The 19,683-nt window shown below is 59.6% G+C and overlaps 1 protein-coding gene across 2 annotated transcripts; it reads left to right on the top strand.

The window, feature by feature from the left end:
* Positions 1-8,699: 8,699 nt before the first annotated feature.
* LOC138806053 (DNA topoisomerase I, mitochondrial-like) lies at positions 8,700-19,417 on the top strand. 2 transcript variants are annotated; one of them, XM_069991527.1, is made up of 14 exons: positions 8,700-8,840; positions 9,536-9,648; positions 9,734-9,855; positions 11,153-11,275; positions 11,673-11,860; positions 13,008-13,149; positions 13,414-13,557; positions 13,789-13,971; positions 14,514-14,582; positions 15,017-15,131; positions 16,210-16,337; positions 16,646-16,740; positions 17,734-17,883; positions 18,199-19,417. In XM_069991527.1, the coding sequence occupies exons 1-14, from the start codon at positions 8,734-8,736 to the stop codon at positions 18,320-18,322; spliced, it is 1,803 nt and encodes a 600-aa protein (XP_069847628.1). In that variant the 5' UTR covers positions 8,700-8,733; the 3' UTR covers positions 18,323-19,417. The 2 variants fall into 2 exon arrangements, with proteins under 2 accessions (XP_069847628.1, XP_069847629.1); XM_069991528.1 differs by having other exon boundaries at positions 8,702-8,840; positions 18,220-19,417.
* Positions 19,418-19,683: the final 266 nt, after the last annotated feature.

The following is a 19,683-nucleotide window of genomic DNA, read 5'->3' as shown; positions in this document are numbered from 1 at the left end:
CGCGGGACAACCATGGGTGCAGAAGACACTGGTGGCACCTGCTGGATGTAGTCTGGGGGTGTGAGAACAAGGTTTTGGGCGTGTGTGTGCGCGCGTGCACATATGCACTGGATCTGGGGCTTGAACTCAAGACCTGGCCGCTGCCCCTGAGCTTTTTCCACCCAAGGCTGACATTCAACCACTTGAGAAACAGCTACACCTCCAACTTTTTAAACTGGAGGTAATAGTCTCATGGACTTTCATGTCCAGTCTGGCACTGAAACTGTGATCCTCAGATCTCAGCTTCCCGAGTGGCTAGGACTACAGGCATGATCCTCAGATCTTGGCCTCCTGAGTGTATAGGATTACAGGAATGATCCTCAGATCTCCCGAGTTATAGGACTTCAGGCATGAGCCCCCAGAATCCGTCAACCAGCCTGTTTTGACTGGGATCAAGTCCACCTGAGGGGAGGATGTAAACTCTGAGAACTGTCGCAGTTCCTGGTTGCGAGGTCAGGGTGGCTGCAGGTTGGGAGCACTCTCAGCTGCTGTGGGGTTTGACCACAGTGGCAGGAGGCGGGGGAGCAGGGCCAGGGCAGGAGGGCGGGGCTGCTGAGGTTGGTCAGGGAGAGCGAGCGGGGTGGGTTGGGAGGGGACTCAGAGGGAGAGGAGCAGGGCCACACTGGGCTGCTCAGAAGGCAGAGGGAGGGAGGGCCCAGGCCAGCCACGCCATGCCACGGCCAGGGTGGGCCAGGCCTCTCTCAGATCCTAAAATGTGTAACAGGGAAACTTCCTGGTGCTGGGAGTGCAGCTCAGAGGGAGAGCACGTGTGTGGCGTGTACAAGGCCAGACTGTCCCCAAAGTCCTAAGTCCAAGTCCTAAGTCTATTCATTCATGACCTAAGCTGAAAGACTTAGCCTGGGTGGAGGTGAGTCTAATGGCCCTACTGCACACTTTTTCTTTTTTGGTGCCAGTCCTAGGGCTTGCACTTAGGGCCTGGGCGCTGTCCCTGTGCTTGCGGCTGGTGCTCTATCACTTGAGCCACAGCTCACCTTTGAGCTTTTTGGTGGGTAGTTGGGCAGAAGAGTCTCACAGACTTTCTTGCCTGGGCTGGCCTCAAATGGAAATCCTCAGATCTCAGCCTGCTGAGTAGCTGGGGTTAGAAGCGTGAGCCATCAGCGCCTGGCTGTGATACCTTTCGTCAGACATTTTGGATACAATTTATGGCATTCTTTTATAGACATGGAGCAGATTAACCAACTGCCAGCGTTTAGACCACCCAGACACAGCTGCCCTGGAGATCTGTCATTGGGAAAGACGTGTCATTTATTTACCAAGCAAAAGAGGACATTATTCAGTGGAGCCAAAGCTGCCTTCCCCCTGAAACCCTGCTTCTATTTTCCACGTCTGACTAATTTTTAATCTCAGTGACTGAGTGGCAACGCTGCTTTTAAGGAGTTCTTGATGCACGCTGCCTTCACAAGATCGTGCTGGAGATTGCTCCGGGATGCTGAGAATTAAATGAGCTCAGCCACCGACCTCGTGGCTCCTTCAACTCCAGGCACAGACGCAGACGTGAAGCTGTCCTCACGGGCATTTCTGCTGCCCAGGGCAAGGCCGGGTCTGTCATCGCCCTCGCCACACAGAAGCTCGGTTATTCGTTAAGGAGGCTGGACGATGATGCCGTGCTTCCTACCGGCCAGGGCAGGGTCAGGCTGGGGATGTCTGCAGTGACCTCTGCTTCTCAGGCAGCTGTGGTTAGGCCGAGCACGGCTGCTCCTCACAGGCCCTGAGTGCTGAGTGTCTGTCCACCGAGGCAGCCTGGAGCCGGGGCGGCCTTCCCCGCCCCACACCCCACCCTTCCCACACGGCTGCTGCCCCCTGCAGGCCCAACCACTCCCCTCCCATGGCCTGCTCTGGGGTGGGGTGGGGGGCCTGGGGTGCCCAGAGCCCCTGGGGGGGGGACCGCCTTGCCTGCCACTGCCCTCACTCCAGTCTTCCTCCTTGAGCTGGCTGGGACCACCTCCCAGACAAGAACGTGTGTGCGGAGGCCCGGCCTCGGGGGCCACGGCCACACTGCCCGCCGCTTCCCCTGGGCTGCGCCCTCTCCCAGCTGGGAGTCCTCCATCTGCTCCACTGCCCTGGCTACACCCACTGGCTGTCTAGACGGAACACCAGGCGGCCTCTCCCATGCTGGCCTTGCTTCTGGCTGGCAGCATAACCTAGATGGAGGGGGAGAGGGGCTGGGCAGGCTGCTGTGGCCTCTTCCCCGAAACCACGATGACCGGCACTCAGTCCCTCCCTCGGATGTCCCCTCCCCCCTCCCTCGGGTGTCTCTTCCCCCCTCCCTCAGGTGTCCTCCCCTCAAGCGTCTCCTCCACCAGCTTCTCTGCGCTGGTCTCCCTGGCCTGCGTGGGCCCCGCCCCGGGGCTGCTCTTGGGGCTGGGATTCCCAGGAATCCCAGGGAGATTCGAACTCTCCAACTGGCTGAACTAATCCTGCCTACAGGCAAAGGCCGCTCTCTCCCCGGTCCTTCCCTGGGTGGAGAGGAGAGGAGAGGGGTATGGAATGGAGAGAAGGCCAGGAAATGGGGTGCGGGGTTGGGGAGACAGGCCGGGCTTTGTCCGGGAGCCTGGCTGCGCTGTGGGATTGGAACCTGTGTTTCTGGTTTGTTAGTCTTTGCTTCACTCAGGCAGGAGTGAAGATCCCTTGGAGGGCAGAACAGGTTGGTAACGCGAGCGGCTCTCCACACAGGAGGAAACCCAATCCCCAGCCGCCCTGCCTCTGTGTGCCTTTTTCTTTCTGTTTTTGAACCCAGGGCCTGGGCGCTGTCCCTGAGCCCCTCTGTGCCAGGCGAGCGCTCTACCACTTGAGCCTCAGCAGCACTTCCAGCCTTTTCTGTGTATGAGGAATGGAATGCAGGGCTTCATGCGTGCTAGGCAAGCGCTCTACCCCTGAGCCACACTCCCAGTCCTGGTTTGATTTATTTTCTTATATTTTTAATTAATTACTTTTCTGCTTCCACTGGGGCTTGAAATCAGGGTATTGGCACTGCCCCTTAGTTTTTTCACTCAAGGCTGGCCCTATACCACTTGAGCCACGGTTCCACTCCGGGCCTTTTGGCAGTTAATGGGAGATTAGAACCTCACAGATTTTGTTGCCTGGGCTGGCTTTGATCCACATCCTCAGATCTCAGCCTCCTGAGTTGCTAGGATGGCAGGTGTGAGCCACCGGCGCCCAGCTTTTGGTTTGGTTTTAAGTAAATGATCCTGCTGGGAGTCATGGTGCCCTTGGTGACAGTCCACACACGCAACTGCCCTAAGCAGAGCTGTCCGCACGGACACAGCAGCCCCACCTCCCCTCACTTCGCGGAGGGCCAGCTCCAGTTTGCTGCTCTCCGGTGTCAGAGAGATTCCAAATAGCTCCCTTTGTCCAGTAGAACAAAGACGCAGGCTTGGTGGGAAAGTTAAGTTCTATAGAGGAATTATTAGCCTGATGGCAACATTTGGGTCTCAGTTCATGCTGAGTGGAATGTGAGCTAGAATCAGTATGAGCTAACTAGTGTTTTAAATAGTCTCCATTTAAGAATGACTCGGTTGGCTTTAGAGTTGTGTAATCGGATGTTTTATCACCTCAAAGCATGCTTGCTAACTTCCCACTGAGGAGATGTGCCATTGCCTTTTATGTCTGCTGCTGCTGGCTGCTTCAGGCCCTTCCTGGTCCCCCGGAGGTCCTGCTGTGAGTCGCTTTTTCCCCAGGAGTGGCCACCTGGGCTAGCAGGCCACACTTCCCAGATCCTGGACTTGTTGAAGCGAAAGCAGGAATTGAAATTTTTACAATGAAATATCCCACGTGTTAAAGGCTGCTGCATGGAGCTGGGAAGGTGGCTCAGTGGTAGAGCACTTGCCTTGCATGCATGAGGCCCTGGGTTCGATTCCTCAGCACCACATAAGCAAAAAAGAAAAAAGCCAGAAGTGGTGTTGTGGCTCAAGTGGTAGAGCGCTAGCCTTGAGTTGAAGAGCTGAGGGACAGCATCCAGGCCCAGAGTTCAGGCCCCACAACTGGACCAAACAAACAAACAAAAAAAGGCTGCTGCATCTGTATAAAGTTCATTGGCTCGTCAAACAAAGACAGGTGCGGGGACTCTAACTCTGGGGTCTGAGCCTGCAGCTTCTCCGTGGACAGAATCCAATGATCCAATGTGGTGTGTGCCTGATGCTCTATTCCAGCTTTTCTTTTTCTTTTGTGGAAGATGTCAGAAGGTTATGGAAATTTTCCGTGTGTGTGTGTGTGTGTGTGTGTGTACACTTTGAATTCTGTTAAAACTTGTAGCTCATACCTATAACCATACCTAGTCAGGAGGCTGAGATCTGAGGATTATGGCTCAAAGCCAGTTGGTACAGGAAAGTCCATGAGACTCTTATCTCCAATTATCTTTCAAAAAGCCAGAAGTGGAGCTGTGGCTCAAGTGGTAGAGTGCTAGCCTTGAGCAAAAAGCTCAGGGACAATGCCCAGGCCCTGAGTTCAAGCCCCAGGACTGGCACGTACATAAAGAAAATCTCCCAAACCCCACATCTGTCCTCCATTTCTCAGCTGTGATTACAGGCATGAGCCACCAGTGCCCTGCCCAGAAGTGTCTAATTTTGATGATTCCAACTTATCTGTTCTCTCTCTCTCTCTCTCTCTCTCTCTCTCTCTCTCTCTCTCTCTCTCTCTCTCTCTCTCTCTCTCTCTTTCTCTCTCTTTCAGTTGTGGGGCTTGAACTCTGGGCCTGGGCGCTGTCCCTCAGCTCTTCAGCTCAAGGCGAGCGCTCTACCACTTGAGCCACAGCGCCACTTTTGGCTTTCTTTTCTGCTTATGTGGTGCGGGTGTCTCATTTCAGAAAAAGTAGTGTAGGACAGCTGTGTGGCACGTGGGTGTGGAAAAGCTCTGGGAGGGGGCTTTGCCTTCTCCCTGGTGACTGGCTTTATCAGCATGCTTCGAGTGTGAACTCTGCCCCTTTCTGTGTTCTGGCACCGTATAATGTATTCTCGTCTATTTCATGAGAGCCTCGCGTGGGTGCTAAACTTTACTACTCAAATGAATGCAAGCCTTCTCTGTATTTTAATTTTAAACAGAGAAAAACTCTGCTGAAGTGCCAGCCAGAGGTGTGGGAGCGCCGCCCGAGGCCTGGCAGCGTGCTGCTGCGTGGGTGTGAGCGACAGCTCGGGGTGTGAGGCTGTGCGGGGGGGGGGCGCCCCCTTGGGTCTGCACAGGAGGACAGGCCTGGAGAGAGCGTGCCAGCTGGTGACACAGTGTGGCTGTGAATCGGTGTTTGGCTTGGTAGCCAGGGCCTGCCGACAAGAGTGCCACGGGCACCGTCGTCCCAAGCTTGGCACGGTCCCACGTCCTGTCAGAGCCGGTGTTGAAGAGGGCAGCATGAGAAAAGCACAGCATCCGGAGCGGTGGTCCTAGTGTGGAAGAGCAGGGCCAGGGTGCGGCAGACAGGACTAAAAGTCCATGAGCCAGTACTGCATGGGGACTCAGCAGAGGGCAGGTGTGAGCCCCACAAATTGGGTCAGAAGGAGGGTGCGTTGTGGTGACTCCACTCAAGCTGGAAGGTACCCGGTTTATCTGCTTGGGACAGGCGGCTCCTGGTGTGATCTGTCCGAGGCTGGGCGGGGGGGGGGGGGGGGGGGGGAGGCCGCAGGGAGGCCGCAGGGAGGCCACAGGGAGGCCGCAGGGAGGCCCTGCAGAGGAGACCAGGGCGACCTTCAGTGGACATGCCATGGCTCAAGTGCCAGAGCACCAGCCTTGAGCACAGAGAGGCTCAGGGACAGCGCCCAGGCCCTGAGTTCAGGCCCCAGGACTGCAAAGAAAAATCAAAGGAAAAGAAAGGAGAGTCAAGAGATGAACAATGAAAGGTTGGGTGGAGCATGAGGTTGAGAGGACAGACGTAGCGGCTTCTAAAACAGAAGAGCAGGCAAGCAGACAGAGAGAAGGGGCCTGGAAAGGGAAACTCCTCCGAGGGCCTGCGAGTCTCCACCCGCCACCCGGGAGCCATGTTCCTTACCAAAGGCTTGAATCTCCCCCCAGGGAGCATGGGCCCCACTGCCGCCCAGGTGCTTCCAGGTTGTTTGGCCTCTTCTGGGCCCCTTGTATATACCACGTCCACAGGGAAAGCTAGCTGAGGGTTTGCTGGGGATGGCTCTGAATTCTTACGTTGGTGGGGCAGCTTAACTACAGGAAGTGGTAACTCTATTTCTTCAGGTAATTTTTCATGCCTTTCAGCTCTGTGTGTGTGTGCATGCATGCGGGCACACGCGCGCATGTGCACACACGCACAGCAGTAATAGGGCTTGAACTCAGGGCCTAGGCACTGGCCCTTGTCACTTAAGGCTTGCACTCTACCGCTTGAGTCATAGCTCTAACTTCTAGCTTTTACTGTTTAAGTAGAGATAAGGGTGTTTCTCAGATTTGTCTGCCTGAGTTGGCTTTGAACTGTGATCCTCAGATTTCAGCCTTCTGAGTAACTAGTATTAAAGGTGTGAGCTATGGGGTTGGGAACGTGGCTCAGTGGTAGAGTGCTTTCCCATGCATGAAGCCCTGAGTTCCATTCCTCAGCATCACATACACAAAAAAAATCTGGAGCTGGCAAACAACAACAACAATAGCAACTTAATATATTTTAAGATTTTATATATACTCTCAAAGGTTCTTCAGGTGAGGTATGTAAATATTGTCTAATGAAAAAGTTTCAATGTTTCAAACCAACAAATTCACAGCATACACTGAGTTTTCAGCCATTAAAGACACAGTATTTTCCTACACTTACTAACACAGTGGAAGTCCAGTCCCAAGGAATGCATGCTGATCTTCCAGGTTGTCATTTGCAGCTGTCTCTTTGCTGCTTTTGGAAGGGAACACACACTGGGTACCAGAAAGGGGGTAGGCTCTCCCCAGCCATCCTTGGGCTTTTGGAACACTGGCTAACACTCACAAGACAGCAAAAAGGAGCACATCCGAACACCTATCAGATTGATCTCAGCAATGTCAACAGTGGGAGGAACCAGAACGATCTTTAAAGGAATGGCAGATTCATTTTAGAGCAGCCTGGATCATGAGCCCTTGCCTTAAACTCTTTCTGAAAGTTTGAAGCCTAAAAAGAAAAATCTAACATGGCACCTGAGCTTGAGTTAAATTGTGTGGTTGGCTAAATTTATTGATAAATTTTTTATTTGACTTTTTGCAATGTTAGATATCAAACCCAGGGCATCGAGCATGCTAGGCAAGTGTTCTACCCCCTGGTAATTTTTTTTTTTTTTGGCCAGTCCTGGGGCTTGAACTCAGGGCCTGGGCTCTATCCCTGAGCTTCTTTTGCTCAAGGCTAGCACTTGACCACTTGAGCCACAGTGCCACTTCTGGCTTTTTTTTATGTTGTACTGAGGAACCCAGGGCTTCGTGCATGCAAGGCAAGCACTGTACCACTAAGCCACATTCCCAACCCCCTGCCTCCGTAATTTTTTTATGTTGGAAATGTGAAAATTTTCTTAATTTTATTTTTTCATTGTATATAGTTGGTCTAGAAATCCAAAACTGGTGATTGTACTTTGATCTGGTACCCTGCATCTTGAATTTCTTTATTTTTCTTTTTTTTTTGTTGGTCTCTGGGCACTGTCCCTGAGCTCTTCAGCTCAAGGTGAGTGCTCTACCACTTAAACCACAGCACCACCTCTGGTTCTCTGAGAGGTTTATTGGAAATAAGACGCTCATGGCCTTTCCTGCCCTCTCTGACTTTGAATCTGGATCCTCAGCTCTCAGCCTCCTGAGCTAGGATTACAGGCATGAGCCACTGGCTCTAGGTCCCTGCTCTATTAGTCTTTGTTTGTTTGTTTTGTCATTTGGCTTGAACTTGGGGGTCTGGGCCCTGTCTCTGTACTCTTTTGCCACTTCTGGTTTTCTGGTGGTTTATTGGAGATGAGTCTCATGGACTTTCCTGCCTGGGCTGGCTTTGAACCGTGATCCTCAGATTTCAGCCTCCTGAGTAGCTAGGATTACAGGTGTGAACCACCGGTGCCTGGTTCTACAAGTTGTTTATTTTGTAACTCTTTGGGATTTTCTAAATACTGGGTGCTATCATCTGCAGATAGAGATGTGCTCTGGCTGGACCGGCCCTCGGGCCACAGCGGGGGGCTGACCGCTGGCCGTCCCTTGTCCACCGCCGCCACCAGCCGCTGTGGGGTGTGGGTGGGGCAGGCCTGGGCTCCGGGGTGAGGCCGTGTCCCCCCACCCTGCCAGGCCCTGGCCTGCCCGGCCCGTCTTTCCCCAGGAGCCCCAAGGCTCCCGCAGGGGGACACGGGCCGGGGCGGGGAGGGGCCTGGGAGCCGGCGAGCGCGGGGCGGGGCCGGGCGGGGCGGGACGGCCGGGATCTGGGGGCCGGCGAGCGCGGGCTGGGGCGGGGCGGGGCGGGGCGGGACGGCCGGGACCTGGGGGCCGGCGAGCGCGGGGCGGGGCCTGAGCGTTGGGCTCCACGGGGCGGAGCCTGGCGTGGGGGCGGAGCCTGATGTAGGGCGGAGCCTGGGCGGGGCCTGGCCATTGGGCTCCGCGGGGCGAGCCCCGAGGTGGGCGGGGCTCATCTGGGGGCGGGGCCAGGGACGTATCGCGGGTGGGCCCTATGGAGGGGCGGGGCCTGTGGCAGGAAGTGGCCTGATCCGGGGCTCCGCGCGGCGCGGCCGCGCGTCCCAGCTCTCCGCGTTGGGTGCGCGGAGCGAGCGGATGCACGCCGAGGCGCTGCTGCGTGTCGGGCGGGCGGCGCGCGCGCGGCTGCTGGGGGTCCCCCGCCTTCCGGCCTCCCGCGGCGCCCCCAAGTCCAGCAGGGCGGGGTAAGGCGGGCGAGCGTAGCCTCTGGAGCGCGCCGCCCTCGTGGTCAGTGCCCGCCGGAGCCGATCCCGGAGCCGGGTCCCGGGGCCACCGGGCCGCGCCCGGGCCGGGAGGCCGACCGCGCCGGTGGCCGCGCCGGGCCTCGGTGGGGAGCCGCTGTGGATCCGAGTTCCCGGATCCCGGGTCGGAGCTGACGCCACGGCCTCCGGCGCGGGCCCGCGGCTCGCGGCTGCCCCGCTCCCGGGCACCGAGGCCGGGGACGTGCGCCCCGCCGCCCGGCGCCCCTAGAGAGGTCGGGAGAGGCGACACCGGGGGCTCGCTGTGCGGGAGTTGCCTGCGCATCCCAGCGCTTCCCTGCCCTGGCCTCCCCCACTCCCCTGCTCCCCTAGGCCAGCAGGTGACCCATCTGCGCTGGCCCTGCCCTTCTCCCCTCAACTCCCACCTCCAAGGCCCCCGCTGTCAGGAATAGCCAGACTGAGGGGGGCGCTGTGGGGTCTAGAGTCTCTGAACCTTGCCCCTCCCTCTGCTGGGATCCCCAGTCTGTCTCAGCAGCACCTGTGCCAGGTAGGGCGGTGTGGGCAGGTGCATGCCTGGGCTCCGTCCATGCTCTGAGCGAGGCGGAGCGTGGACGAGGCTGATCCCAGGCCTGGCCGGTGGCTGTGCTGTGCAGCACAGTGCTCCACCCGTGTCTTTCCAGGTGGGAAGAGAAGAGCCAGAGCAGAGCGAAGTGGAGGCAGCTGGAGCACAGAGGCCCGCTCTTCGCCCCTGCCTACGAGCCGCTTCCTGCCGGAGTGCGCCTCTTCTACGATGGTGAGGGTGGGCGGGCTCTGGGTGCCGCCTCCCGGCCGCCGCGGCCCTGGGGATGCCTCAGCCGCGAGCCTCCGGATGCCCGCAGGAAGGCCTGTGCCGCTGAGCTTGGCAGCTGAGGAGGTGGCCACTTTCTACGGGAAGATGTTGCATCATGAATATACAACAAAGGAAGTTTTCCGAAATAACTTCTTCAAGGACTGGAGAAAGGTAGGTGTGGGGGGGGGGGGGGGGCGCGGCTGCCCCAGGCCGGCTGGTGCGCTGTGAGGCAGTGGTGCCCAGCCAGCTGCCATCCCTGCACCTTTCCAGCCCGCAGTGGCCATGAGTGTGTGCAGCATGGGCTGTGCCAGGGCTGGCAGAGGGAGCAGAGCCGTGTCTCCTGTGGCCTCTCATCTCCACAGCACGTCCAGGACAGGCCAGCTCTTGAGGAGGAATGTTGGAGGAGGCCAGAGGCATTTTTTCTTTTTTTAGTATCTTCAATTGACTTGTCCGTGTATGTGTGCCGTGCATCTTGGTCCATTCCGTTCTTCCCCTGCCCGACGATCTGAACCCCACCTGTCTCCTAAAGTGTCCCAGTTCCAACTTCACGCATGCGCAGTGAGAGTCAGGACTGGCCTTGCTTGCCCTTCCTCTCCATTGCTCTGCACCTCTCTCCTCGACTCCCTTCCTCCTGAGTCTAGCCGTGCTGCGCTTCCATCTGGTACCTGTTCCAGGGGTTGCACCATGACTCTTTCTCCTCAGAGACCGTAACGCCGTCTGATTGTGTGCACATGGCCTATCTGCTTTTTCACACTTTTTTTTTTTTTTTTTTGCCAGTCCTGGGGCTTAAACTCAGGGCCTGGGCCTGAGCCTTTCTGCGCTGTTAGCCTCCCTACCTCACCCACCCTGATCCCTCTGGTCAGGAAGAAGGGGCGCAGACTTGATTAGTGCCAGCTGAGTTCTGGGAGGTTGGGTTCACTGTCAGAGGGTTGGTGCTCTGCCAATGGGGTCTTCAGTGGGAGTGGGGATACGGGTTCTCAGGCTGTGGGGGCTCTGTTGTGTGGTCCTGTGCGTCTGGTATGTGTGCTGGAGCCTCACCTGAGGCGGGGCAGGGTGGGGGTTGGGTTCTGAGGAGGGGCAGGACCGGGCACCCTCTTGGAAGTAGCATTTGGAATGCCACAGGTCTGGGTTGCTTCCTGCAGGAGCAAGGCTCAGAGACCACGTGTCAGTCCTGAAATCCGGGCTGTGCCGCGTGCACGCTGTTCCCTACACAATCCTGGTAGTGGTGTATGCCGTGTGCACACCTGCATTGCGTGCGGCCCCTGGGGGAGCTGCTCCCAGCAGAGGTCATGTGCGTGTGGCCTGTGCCAGCGCCCCGTCCACCGGGCCCTGCTCCCACAGCTTCTGGAGGCCCAGTCGCCTGACCTCCTCCTGCTCCTGGATGCTGTGAGGTGCCTGGGCAGTGGCCCTGTGGGGTGCCTGCAGGGGTGAGTGTGCGCGGGAGGGGCTGAGCATGTCTCCGGCCCAGGAGATGACCCCGGAGGAGCGGCTGCTCATCACACACCTGGACAAGTGTGACTTCACGGAGATCCACAGACACTTCGTGGACAAAGCTGCAGCCCGGAAAGCCCTGCCCAAGGAGGAGAAGCAGGTGGGGCACCTGGCACGCAAAGCTGCCCTCCACCCAGCCTGAGGCCTGAGGACCTCTGGCAGGCCCCCGAACTGCACTCCACCTTCACACCTTTAAATGCGATCAGATGCAGTTCCATTTTCTTGGAGTACATCTGAAAGAAGTGGGCAGGCGAGGGGTCTGAGGCAGAGGTGTGGGGGTGTCGGGCGCTTCCTGGCTTACTGACCCTCTCAGGGCTGTGAGGGACTCGCTCCCTTGAGTGGCACCATGTTCCCTCTGATGGGATGCGCAGCAGAGGCGGGGGGGGGGGGGGGGAGGGGGGAGGGGCCCCCCTGCCCCCAGCCTCCCTGAGAGCCAGGGCTGAGTGATCTAGCTGACCTTCTCATACTGACCTCCACATACTGTTTTCTTAAACCAGAAACTAAAAGAAGAGGCAGCAAAGCTTCAGCAGGAGTTTGGCTACTGTATTCTTGACGGCCACAGGGAGAAAATTGGCAATTTCAAGATGGAGCCTCCTGGGTTGTTCTGCGGCCGTGGTGAGCACCCCAAGATAGGCATGGTGAAGAGGAGGGTCCTGCCCGAGGACGTGGTCATCAACTGCAGCAGGTAGGGGCGCCGTGGGCCAGGCTGGACCTTGGTCACCTCATCTTGCTCTTCTCCTTTGCTCTCGCACCCGGTCCCCTGCATCTCAGCACCATGGGGCTCTGGGGCCAGTGCTGTGCCCGTCAGCACAGCCCGGGCGTGGCGCCGGTTACACTCCTCGGGGCCTGGTGCTGCCCTCAGCTCTTCAGCTTAAGGCTCAGAGCTCTACCACTTGAGCCACAGCGCAACTTCCAGTTTTCTGGTAGTTAAGTGGAGGTAAGAGTCTCATGGATTTTCTTGCCCTGGCTGGCTTCAAATCACGATCTTCAGATCTCAGGCTCTTGAGTATGTAGGATTACAGGTGTGAGCCACCAGTGCCCAGCTCCCATCAGAATTCTTGAGCTGGGGACTGGGATGTAGCTCAGTGGCAAAGAGCTTGCCTAGCAATGCAACATTCTAGGTTCCATCCCCAGTGCCAGAAAAAAAAAGACAAAAAGAAAAAGTTAAAAAAAAATTTCTTGAGTTGGTGCCGGTGGCTCATGCCTGGGATCCCGAGAGACTGAGATCTCAACTCGAGGCTGGAAGACAGCCCCGGCAGAGTCTACGAGACCTTTATCTCCAATTAACCAGGGAGAAAACCAAACAAGTGGAGTTGTGGTTCGATTGCTAGAGCACCAGCCTTGAGCAAAAAAGCTAAAGGAGAGTAACTTGGTCCTGAGTTTAAACCCAGACCCCCACAAAAAAGAAAAAGAAACTTGTTCATTTTGCTGGCTGTGGGGCTCTTCCTCCAGGGGCTCCCTATGTTGTCAGTGCACCGCGCTTTGGGGGTGCGGTGCTGCTGCTTCTTAAGGCTGTGCAAACCCGCTCCCAGATGCCGGCCCCACAGCCCCGGGGTCAGGGTTGGTGGTGGAGCTGAAGCCGCAGAGCTCCCTGCAGAGCTGGTGGTGATGCTGTCGCTGCTGGTCACGTGTGCACGTACGCTTGTGTGTGTGTGTGTGCGTGTGTGTGCGTGCTCACGAGTGCGTGTGCGTTTGCCTGTGGAGATTTTTCTGAGCAGCGGGGTGCTTGCCTTGAGGCCAGGCCACATGGAGCCCTGCCATAGGCCACAGCCACGGCCACGGCAAGTGTGCAGATGCTCACTCTGCATGTACTACTTGTCACTGTCCTGCAGGGACGCTGTCCCCAGGCCCCCAGTGGGCCACCAGTGGAGAGAGGTGTGCTCAGACACCACAGTGACGTGGCTGGCGGCGTGGACGGAGAACGTGCAGAACCGCACCAAGTACATCGCTCTGAACCCCAGCTCCAAGCTGAAGGTGAGGCTGGGGGCCTTCCGGAAGCCCCGCTCCAAGAGCCTGCACGCTCCTGGGTCGTCCTTTCCAGAGAGGCCGGCGGAGGGTGCTGCCTCCCACACGGTCCAGCCAGGCTCGGCCCCGGGCCCAGCCGCCACACGTCTGCTACGGAAGCCCGGGCCGTCCGTCCTCGTCACTGTCCATCCCCTGTGCCTGGACTCTGCTGTGTGGCTGCCCACCGGTGCGGCCGCCAGGGACGAGAGTTCCCTCCTTCTTCCTTTGGCTTAGGGGGAAAAAGACCGACAAAAATATGAGGTCGCGCGCCGCCTTGGGGGGCTTGTGGATGAGATCCGCGCTCAGTACCGGGCCGCCTGGGGATCCCCAGAGGTGAAGACAAGGCAGCGGGCAGTGGCCCTGTATTTCATCGACAAGGTAGGGGTGTACTGAACCACTGGGGGTTTCTGCAGTGTGTGTGTGTATACACGTGCGTGTGAGTGCATACATGCGTGTGTGTGATGGTTCTTCCTGTGTAGGTGTATGAGTGCATGCATGTGTGTGCATGTGTGTGCCACCACTTGGATGGTTCTTCCCGTGCATGTGTGTACATGTGTGTGTGCATGTGTGCACGTGTGTGCCACCGCTCTGATGGCTCTTCCCACCCAGCTGGCACTTCGAGCAGGACACGAGAAGGAGGACAAGACGGCGGACACGGTGGGCTGCTGCTCCCTCCGCGTGGAGCACGTGCGGCTGCATGCGCGGGCTGCCGGCCGCGAGCATGTGGTGGAGCTGGATTTCCTGGGAAAGGACTCTGTCCGCTACCATCAGCTCGTGTCAGTGGAGGAGCCGGTGAGCGCCCTGCCCCGTGACCTCGAACACATGGGTGTTCAGCGCAGTGTCTCAGTTGGGAGGGAAGAGCCAAGTGAGAGCCGTCTTGGGAAGTCATGGGTCAAAGTGGAGGAGGCCACGCAGCGGTGCTTGCCCGGGGTTTGGGCTGGTGGGGAGGACGGCGCGCGCTCCCGGAGGGGACGGGAGGAGGGAACCTGGCACAGCCCCGATGGATCTCGTGTGGCTCGCCTGGTCACAGGCAGGGCTCAGACCGACAGAGTTGGTGGCAGAGGTTGGCTGGGGCAGGCTGCCCAGCGGGTCCGTGGGGCTCAGGAGCCACGCTCCAGCCTGGACCACACGGCCCCTGGATGCATCAGCGGGGCCAGGCGGGGTGGGAAAGATGGCAGTGCCACAGGCTCTGGTGTGGGCCTGGCAGCTGAGGTACACAGCTCTTTCTGGGCCTGGTCTGTGTCTTTTCCTGTCTCCAGGAGACCTGTCCCTCTCGGTGACTTCAGCTTCAGATGTCTTCTTGTGGCTGCAGGTTAATCTCTCCTGTGTCTCAGGTGTTCAGGAACCTGCAGCTGTTCATGAAGAACAAGAAGCCCAGGGACAGCCTCTTCGACAGATTGACCGTAAGACTGTGTGTGTGTGTGTGTGTGTGTCTGTGTGTCTGTCTGTCTGTGTGCCAGTAGTGGGTCTTGAACTCAGGGCTTAGATACTGTCTCTGCACTTCTTCACTCAAGCCTAGCACTCTTACCACTTGAGCTGCAGCTCCACTCCCAGCTTTTTGGTGTTTAGTTGGAGCTAAGAGTCTTTCTTGCTTTGGGTGGCATTGAAAGGTGATCCTCAGATCTCAGCCTCCAGCATAGTTAGGATTGCAGGCGTGAGCACCGGCGTCCCCCGGCTGCCTGTTGTGCAGGACAGAGCCCCTGTGGGGGGAGGAGCTGTGCTCTAGACAGAAGCAGTTTCCTCACTTCGCCTGTCCCCTCCCCGCCCCCCAGGCCGGGAGTGGCCCGGGAACTGTCCCCAAGGAACCCTGTTGATGATCCCCTGTCTGCGTCCCCAGACCTCCAGTCTGAACAAGCACCTGCAGCATTTGATGCATGGGCTGACGGCGAAGGTGTTCCGGACGTACAACGCCTCTGTCACGCTGCAGGAGCAGCTGGGGGTGCTGACCCGTGGTGAGCAGAGCCCGCCCTGGGCATCCCGATGCCAGGCCAGGCTGGTCCCTGGGAGTCACTGAGACGCAAGGCCTGGACTGGGCATGCGTGGAGCTGGAGCTGGGTGCCTGGCCATGTAGGTGGTGGAAGGATGCTTGAAGGCCTGTGCCAAGTTCTGGGAGGGCGGGCGGACGGGCCGGAGGCACTGGCCCGGCAGGGCGGTCCAGGGTGTGAGCTGCCCAACCCCTCTTCCCGCACTCTTAGGGCCCTCAGCAGATTCCACCCTGCCTCCTGCAGGCTGGTCCCTCTCCGCTCCTTGGCTCTTGCCTCTGCCCCTTCCCCCCTGCCAGTGGCGCCCCAGCCCCCTGACTTCTTTTTCTTCCCTAATTTAGAAGTGCAGTGGGGCAAAGAAGTTTCCAGAGTGTGCCTTTTCCCTTCACCCGGCACAGCAAAGCCATTCCCCAGCCCCCGCTCCCAGGCATCCTGTCCTCAGGCAGCACGGGCCCTGGGGCGTGGGGTGCAGTCGGTGCCGCGGGTGGATGGCTGGCCGAGGCCAGTGTGCTGTGAGCCGAGGCTGGCCGTGGGGTTGGGTTGGATCCGGGGGCTCCTGACAAGGCCCTTAGGGGGCCAGGGACCCCACAGCCGGAGGAAAGATGGGGGCAGAGGAGCCCGCTTCCCCACACTGCCATGCAGCTGGTGGGGTGCGGCTGCTGGGGTCTGGGGCGCCCTGCTGGGCGTCCACCTGCGGTGTGTGTCTCAGGAGGGACTTGGATGTCCCCAGCCCATTTCCTGGTGGCATGTGTGGGAGGATGTCACCAGTGAGGCCAGGCCCTGGGGTCTGGGTGGTGACGAGGGGCTTGTGTTAGGGTCCCCAGACCCTCCAGGGCCCTCACTGCTGCCCCGCCTGCCCTCTGCCCCCATCTCCGGCTCCTGCTAGCTCCCCACCCCGTGCCCCGCTGGTGATGGGGTCTACTGGGTGCCCCGCTCTTGCCAGTGTCCTGGCCTGTGACTGTCAGAAAGATGGGCCAGGCCGGGTGCAGCTCAAACAAAACGCAGGCCAGGTGAGCAGACAGAGCAACTGACAGTTGCTGTCTTTCAGCTACAGACAGCCAGGCCGACAAGGTCCTGGCCCACAGCCGGGCGAACCGGGCGGCCGCCGTCCTCTGCAACCACCGGCGTGCCACTCCCAGGAGCTTTGAAACTTCCATGCAGGCGCTCCGCAGGAAGGTGTGGAACGCAGGCTACACTGCGCCTCTTGCCCGGCCCCTGGGGCAGGGGGGCCTGGAAGGGGGCAGTGGGGGCGCCTCCTGGGGCAGGGGGACTTGGAAGGGGGCAGAGGTGCTCCCGGGAATCAGAGCTGCCTGGGGGGTTGGGGGCAGCTCAGGTGTAGCCAACCCCTCCCTGCGCAGGTGGCCAGGATGCAGAAAGGGGTGGAGTGTTTGCAGGGCAGGTCCGGTTGGGACCCGTGGAGGCTGCCCCTTGTGGCGGGTCTGGGTGGTACAGGAGAGGCCCTGCCTAGACCCGTTTCTTCTCAGATCGAGGCAAAGGAGGCCCAGGTGGCTGAGGCCCGGGAGGAGCTGCAGAGGGCCATGGCCGACCCCAGGACCGGAGGGGACAGCTCGTCCAGGAGGTGCGTGGGGGCAGTGCCTTGACCCCGGAGCCCCAGCGTTGCGGGGCGGGGGGCCAGCCTTCCTTTGCAGCGGTTTTGTTTCCAGCTATCGTTCTGTGGCTCTTAAGGGCACAAGCTGTTCCTACTGTGGACAGAAACGGCAGGGAGCCCTGGGCAGCCCTGGCCTCCCGCGGGCTGCGCAGGCGGGCTGCTCCCTGTGTGTGGCATGGCCTTCTGGCACCTCATCACCAGAGGTGTGGCCACCGTTGTCTGTTCTCAGAAAAGCAAGCCCGCGTCCATTGGGCTGTGGTTGAATCTTTGGAGCAGGTTCGCTTGGTACAGGTCTGTCCGGGTTCTCGCTGTTCTTCCACTGTGGACTGTGACCTGTGGGTGTGGAGGAGGTGCTGGGCGGGTGGATCACAGTAGGCGGTCAGCTCCGGCCTCCAGTGTGGGTGCCGAGAAGTACCCTGTGTGTCTCCGGTGCTCTGTCTCCCTGCAAGTGGGCATAAGTCTGATGTTTGTCTCGGATCCTGGTGTTGGTTCGTGTCAGCCCTGGAGCTGAGGCTCATATGAGCAAAGCCCCTGCAGGTGTCTGCACAGGACCCCGGCCTGGGTCCCAGTGTGTCATCCGATGTGGCTGTCGGCAGGGTGGCTTGGCGGAGGCAAAGGGTTAAAGGAGTACCTGTTTACAGAATGCAGCTTTGCATTAAAAAGCAGGAAGGAGCCTGCGCTGCTGCACTTAGTAGAAAGAGGGCTGAGCATGTCCTCAGGCCCTCGGCCACAGGCCCTGGCCCCACTCTCTGTCCTGGTCTGCTGCATCCCCAGTGCCCCCTCCCTGGCAGCCGCCCCTCCCACCCTGCAGCCCCGAGGGTGCAGGCAGCTGTGCCGTGCGTCTGATGTGGCTGCTGGTTCAGGACTGCTGGGCTTCGATCTGTGGCCTCCTGCCTCTGCACTGGGCAGCTGTGGCCGGGCGGGGAGGTCGGTGCAGGTCTTGGGCCTCCTGTCTTCCGCCAGGTTGTTGCAGCAGCGGCAGCAGCGGCTGCAGCGGCTGAGCGGACAGCTGGCGCGGGCGCGGGCCCAGGCCACGGCTAAGGACGAGAACAAGCAGGTGGCGCTGGGCACGTCCAAGCTCAACTACCTGGACCCCCGGATCAGCATTGCCTGGTGCGTGGGCCTCAGGCCACAGTGCCTGGTGTGGTCTGGCTTTTCCAAGAGGACCTGGTTTGGGCCCCAGGACGTGCCGTCCCGGGTGCAGAGGCCCGTGTCTTCCCTTCCCTGAGCTTTAGGATGGTTTGGGGTGGGGCGGGCAGAGCTGGGGACATGGGGTCACCCCGTACCCACTGGGAGTGGGGGCGGCCGGCCTGAGGATGCCCGGGCTGTGGCCTCGGTGCCAGCGGGCTGGGTGTGCTGGTGGGTGCTCGGGGTCGCTGGTCCCCTGCACAGGGGCTGCTGTCTTTCCTGGCTTTGGCCTTCACGCAGGATGTGGCTGATGTCCTGCAGGTGTAGGAGGTTCGGGGTGCCTGTGGAGAAGGTCTACAGCAGGGCGCAGCGGGAAAGGTTTGCCTGGGCCCTGGAGGAGGGGGACGAGCACTTCCAGTTCTAAGCGAGCTCTGTCACTACTGAAGCAGCGCCGGAGGCTGGGCAGGCAGATACGTTGCGCAGGTGCACCGATGCAGAGCCGGACCCTGGCCCATCCTAGGCAGTGCCCAGCACTCGCAGCTGAACCGGCCGTGGGCGCAGGGCGGCTGCAGGTCTGCCTCGCCCAGGCCCGGTGGAGCCCAGGCCTCCCGCCAGCAGTCTTCTCTAGCTGCAGTCCCGCACCGGCCGCCAGGCTCGGGATCCGATGGAAGCTTGGTGTGGGCCACACCTGCTGTGACTGTGCAGCCTCTGTGATCCTGGCTGAAGGTCTGGCTGCACTTGGCACATGTGTGGTTGCTCTCGCCATGTTGAGTCCTCAGGTGCCCAAAGCCCGGAGTAGTGGATGAAGGCCCTGCCACACTTGCTGCGGGCCCGGGATGCTGGGCCCAGTGACTGCTGGCTTAAGGCCTTGCTCCTCTGTAGCAGCCTCCTGCTTCTCAAGTGCCTTCCTGTAGCCTCAGCCTGGCACAGGCTGCCTGCCCCGCCGCCTGCTGCTGGCCTCGGGGGCTAGTCTGAGGACAGCCGCACAGCCCAGACACGGATGGCCTCAGACGCAAGAAGGCATGTGAGTCCGAGAAGGCGCCGGCACTCGGGTGGAGACCGAGCAGCCGCGCAGTGGGTGCCGATATTCCTGTCCAGCCCCCCACCCCTGCATCCTCCCGACACCCAGGACCATGGCACGGGTGAGGGATGGGTCTGAGGGGACGTCTGCGGTGGCCAGGAGTGGGCTGAGCTCCGGTCTTCACCTGCCCCCTTGGGGCTGACACAGCCTGGGAAGCACTGGCTGAGCCGCGCGAAGCAGAGCGGGAGGCACACCGATGAAGGTGACCGCCAGGGGGCGTGTCCCAGTGCCAGCTGCTTTTTGGGCTTGGACAGGGCAGCCTGCCTTACCTGCTCCCAAACCCCTCAGCAGAGCATTTTTGGGGTGCACAGGAGGCCTTGCTTAGGTAGCCAGTACTGAGAACTGCCCGGCGTCCCCCAGGGCTTGTGGGCTGAGCACCAACGGTCTTTGATACCAGGATGGACCATGTGGCCACTTAAATAAAGATGTCAGATGCTACACGTTACCTGCACTCTTTCCTGAGGCCTGGAGCTCCAGCAGGGGGTGGCACGGGGCAACAGGCCACCCAGTGGGCACGCCAGCCTAAGGAGCCCTCTGGTACCCTCTAGGCACTCCCATGAGAGGAGGGAGGATGTGGGAGGAATTGGTCTGTGGGTGGGCCGTGGCAGGGCAGTAGGCCCAGGTATAGATAGGGAGGGCAAGGCTGGGCATGGTGCTCAGAACAAGTTTCCTGAGGCCCACTCCCTGGCACTGTTTGGCAGACC

The sequence above is a fragment of the Dipodomys merriami genome, unplaced genomic scaffold (genome assembly GCF_024711535.1).
Source record: "Dipodomys merriami isolate MVZ:Mamm:240054 unplaced genomic scaffold, mDipMer1.0.p SCAF_4, whole genome shotgun sequence".
NCBI lineage: Eukaryota > Metazoa > Chordata > Mammalia > Rodentia > Heteromyidae > Dipodomys > Dipodomys merriami.
Note: the sequence above shows the minus strand (reverse complement) of the source record. Positions and strands in the feature narration are given on the sequence as shown.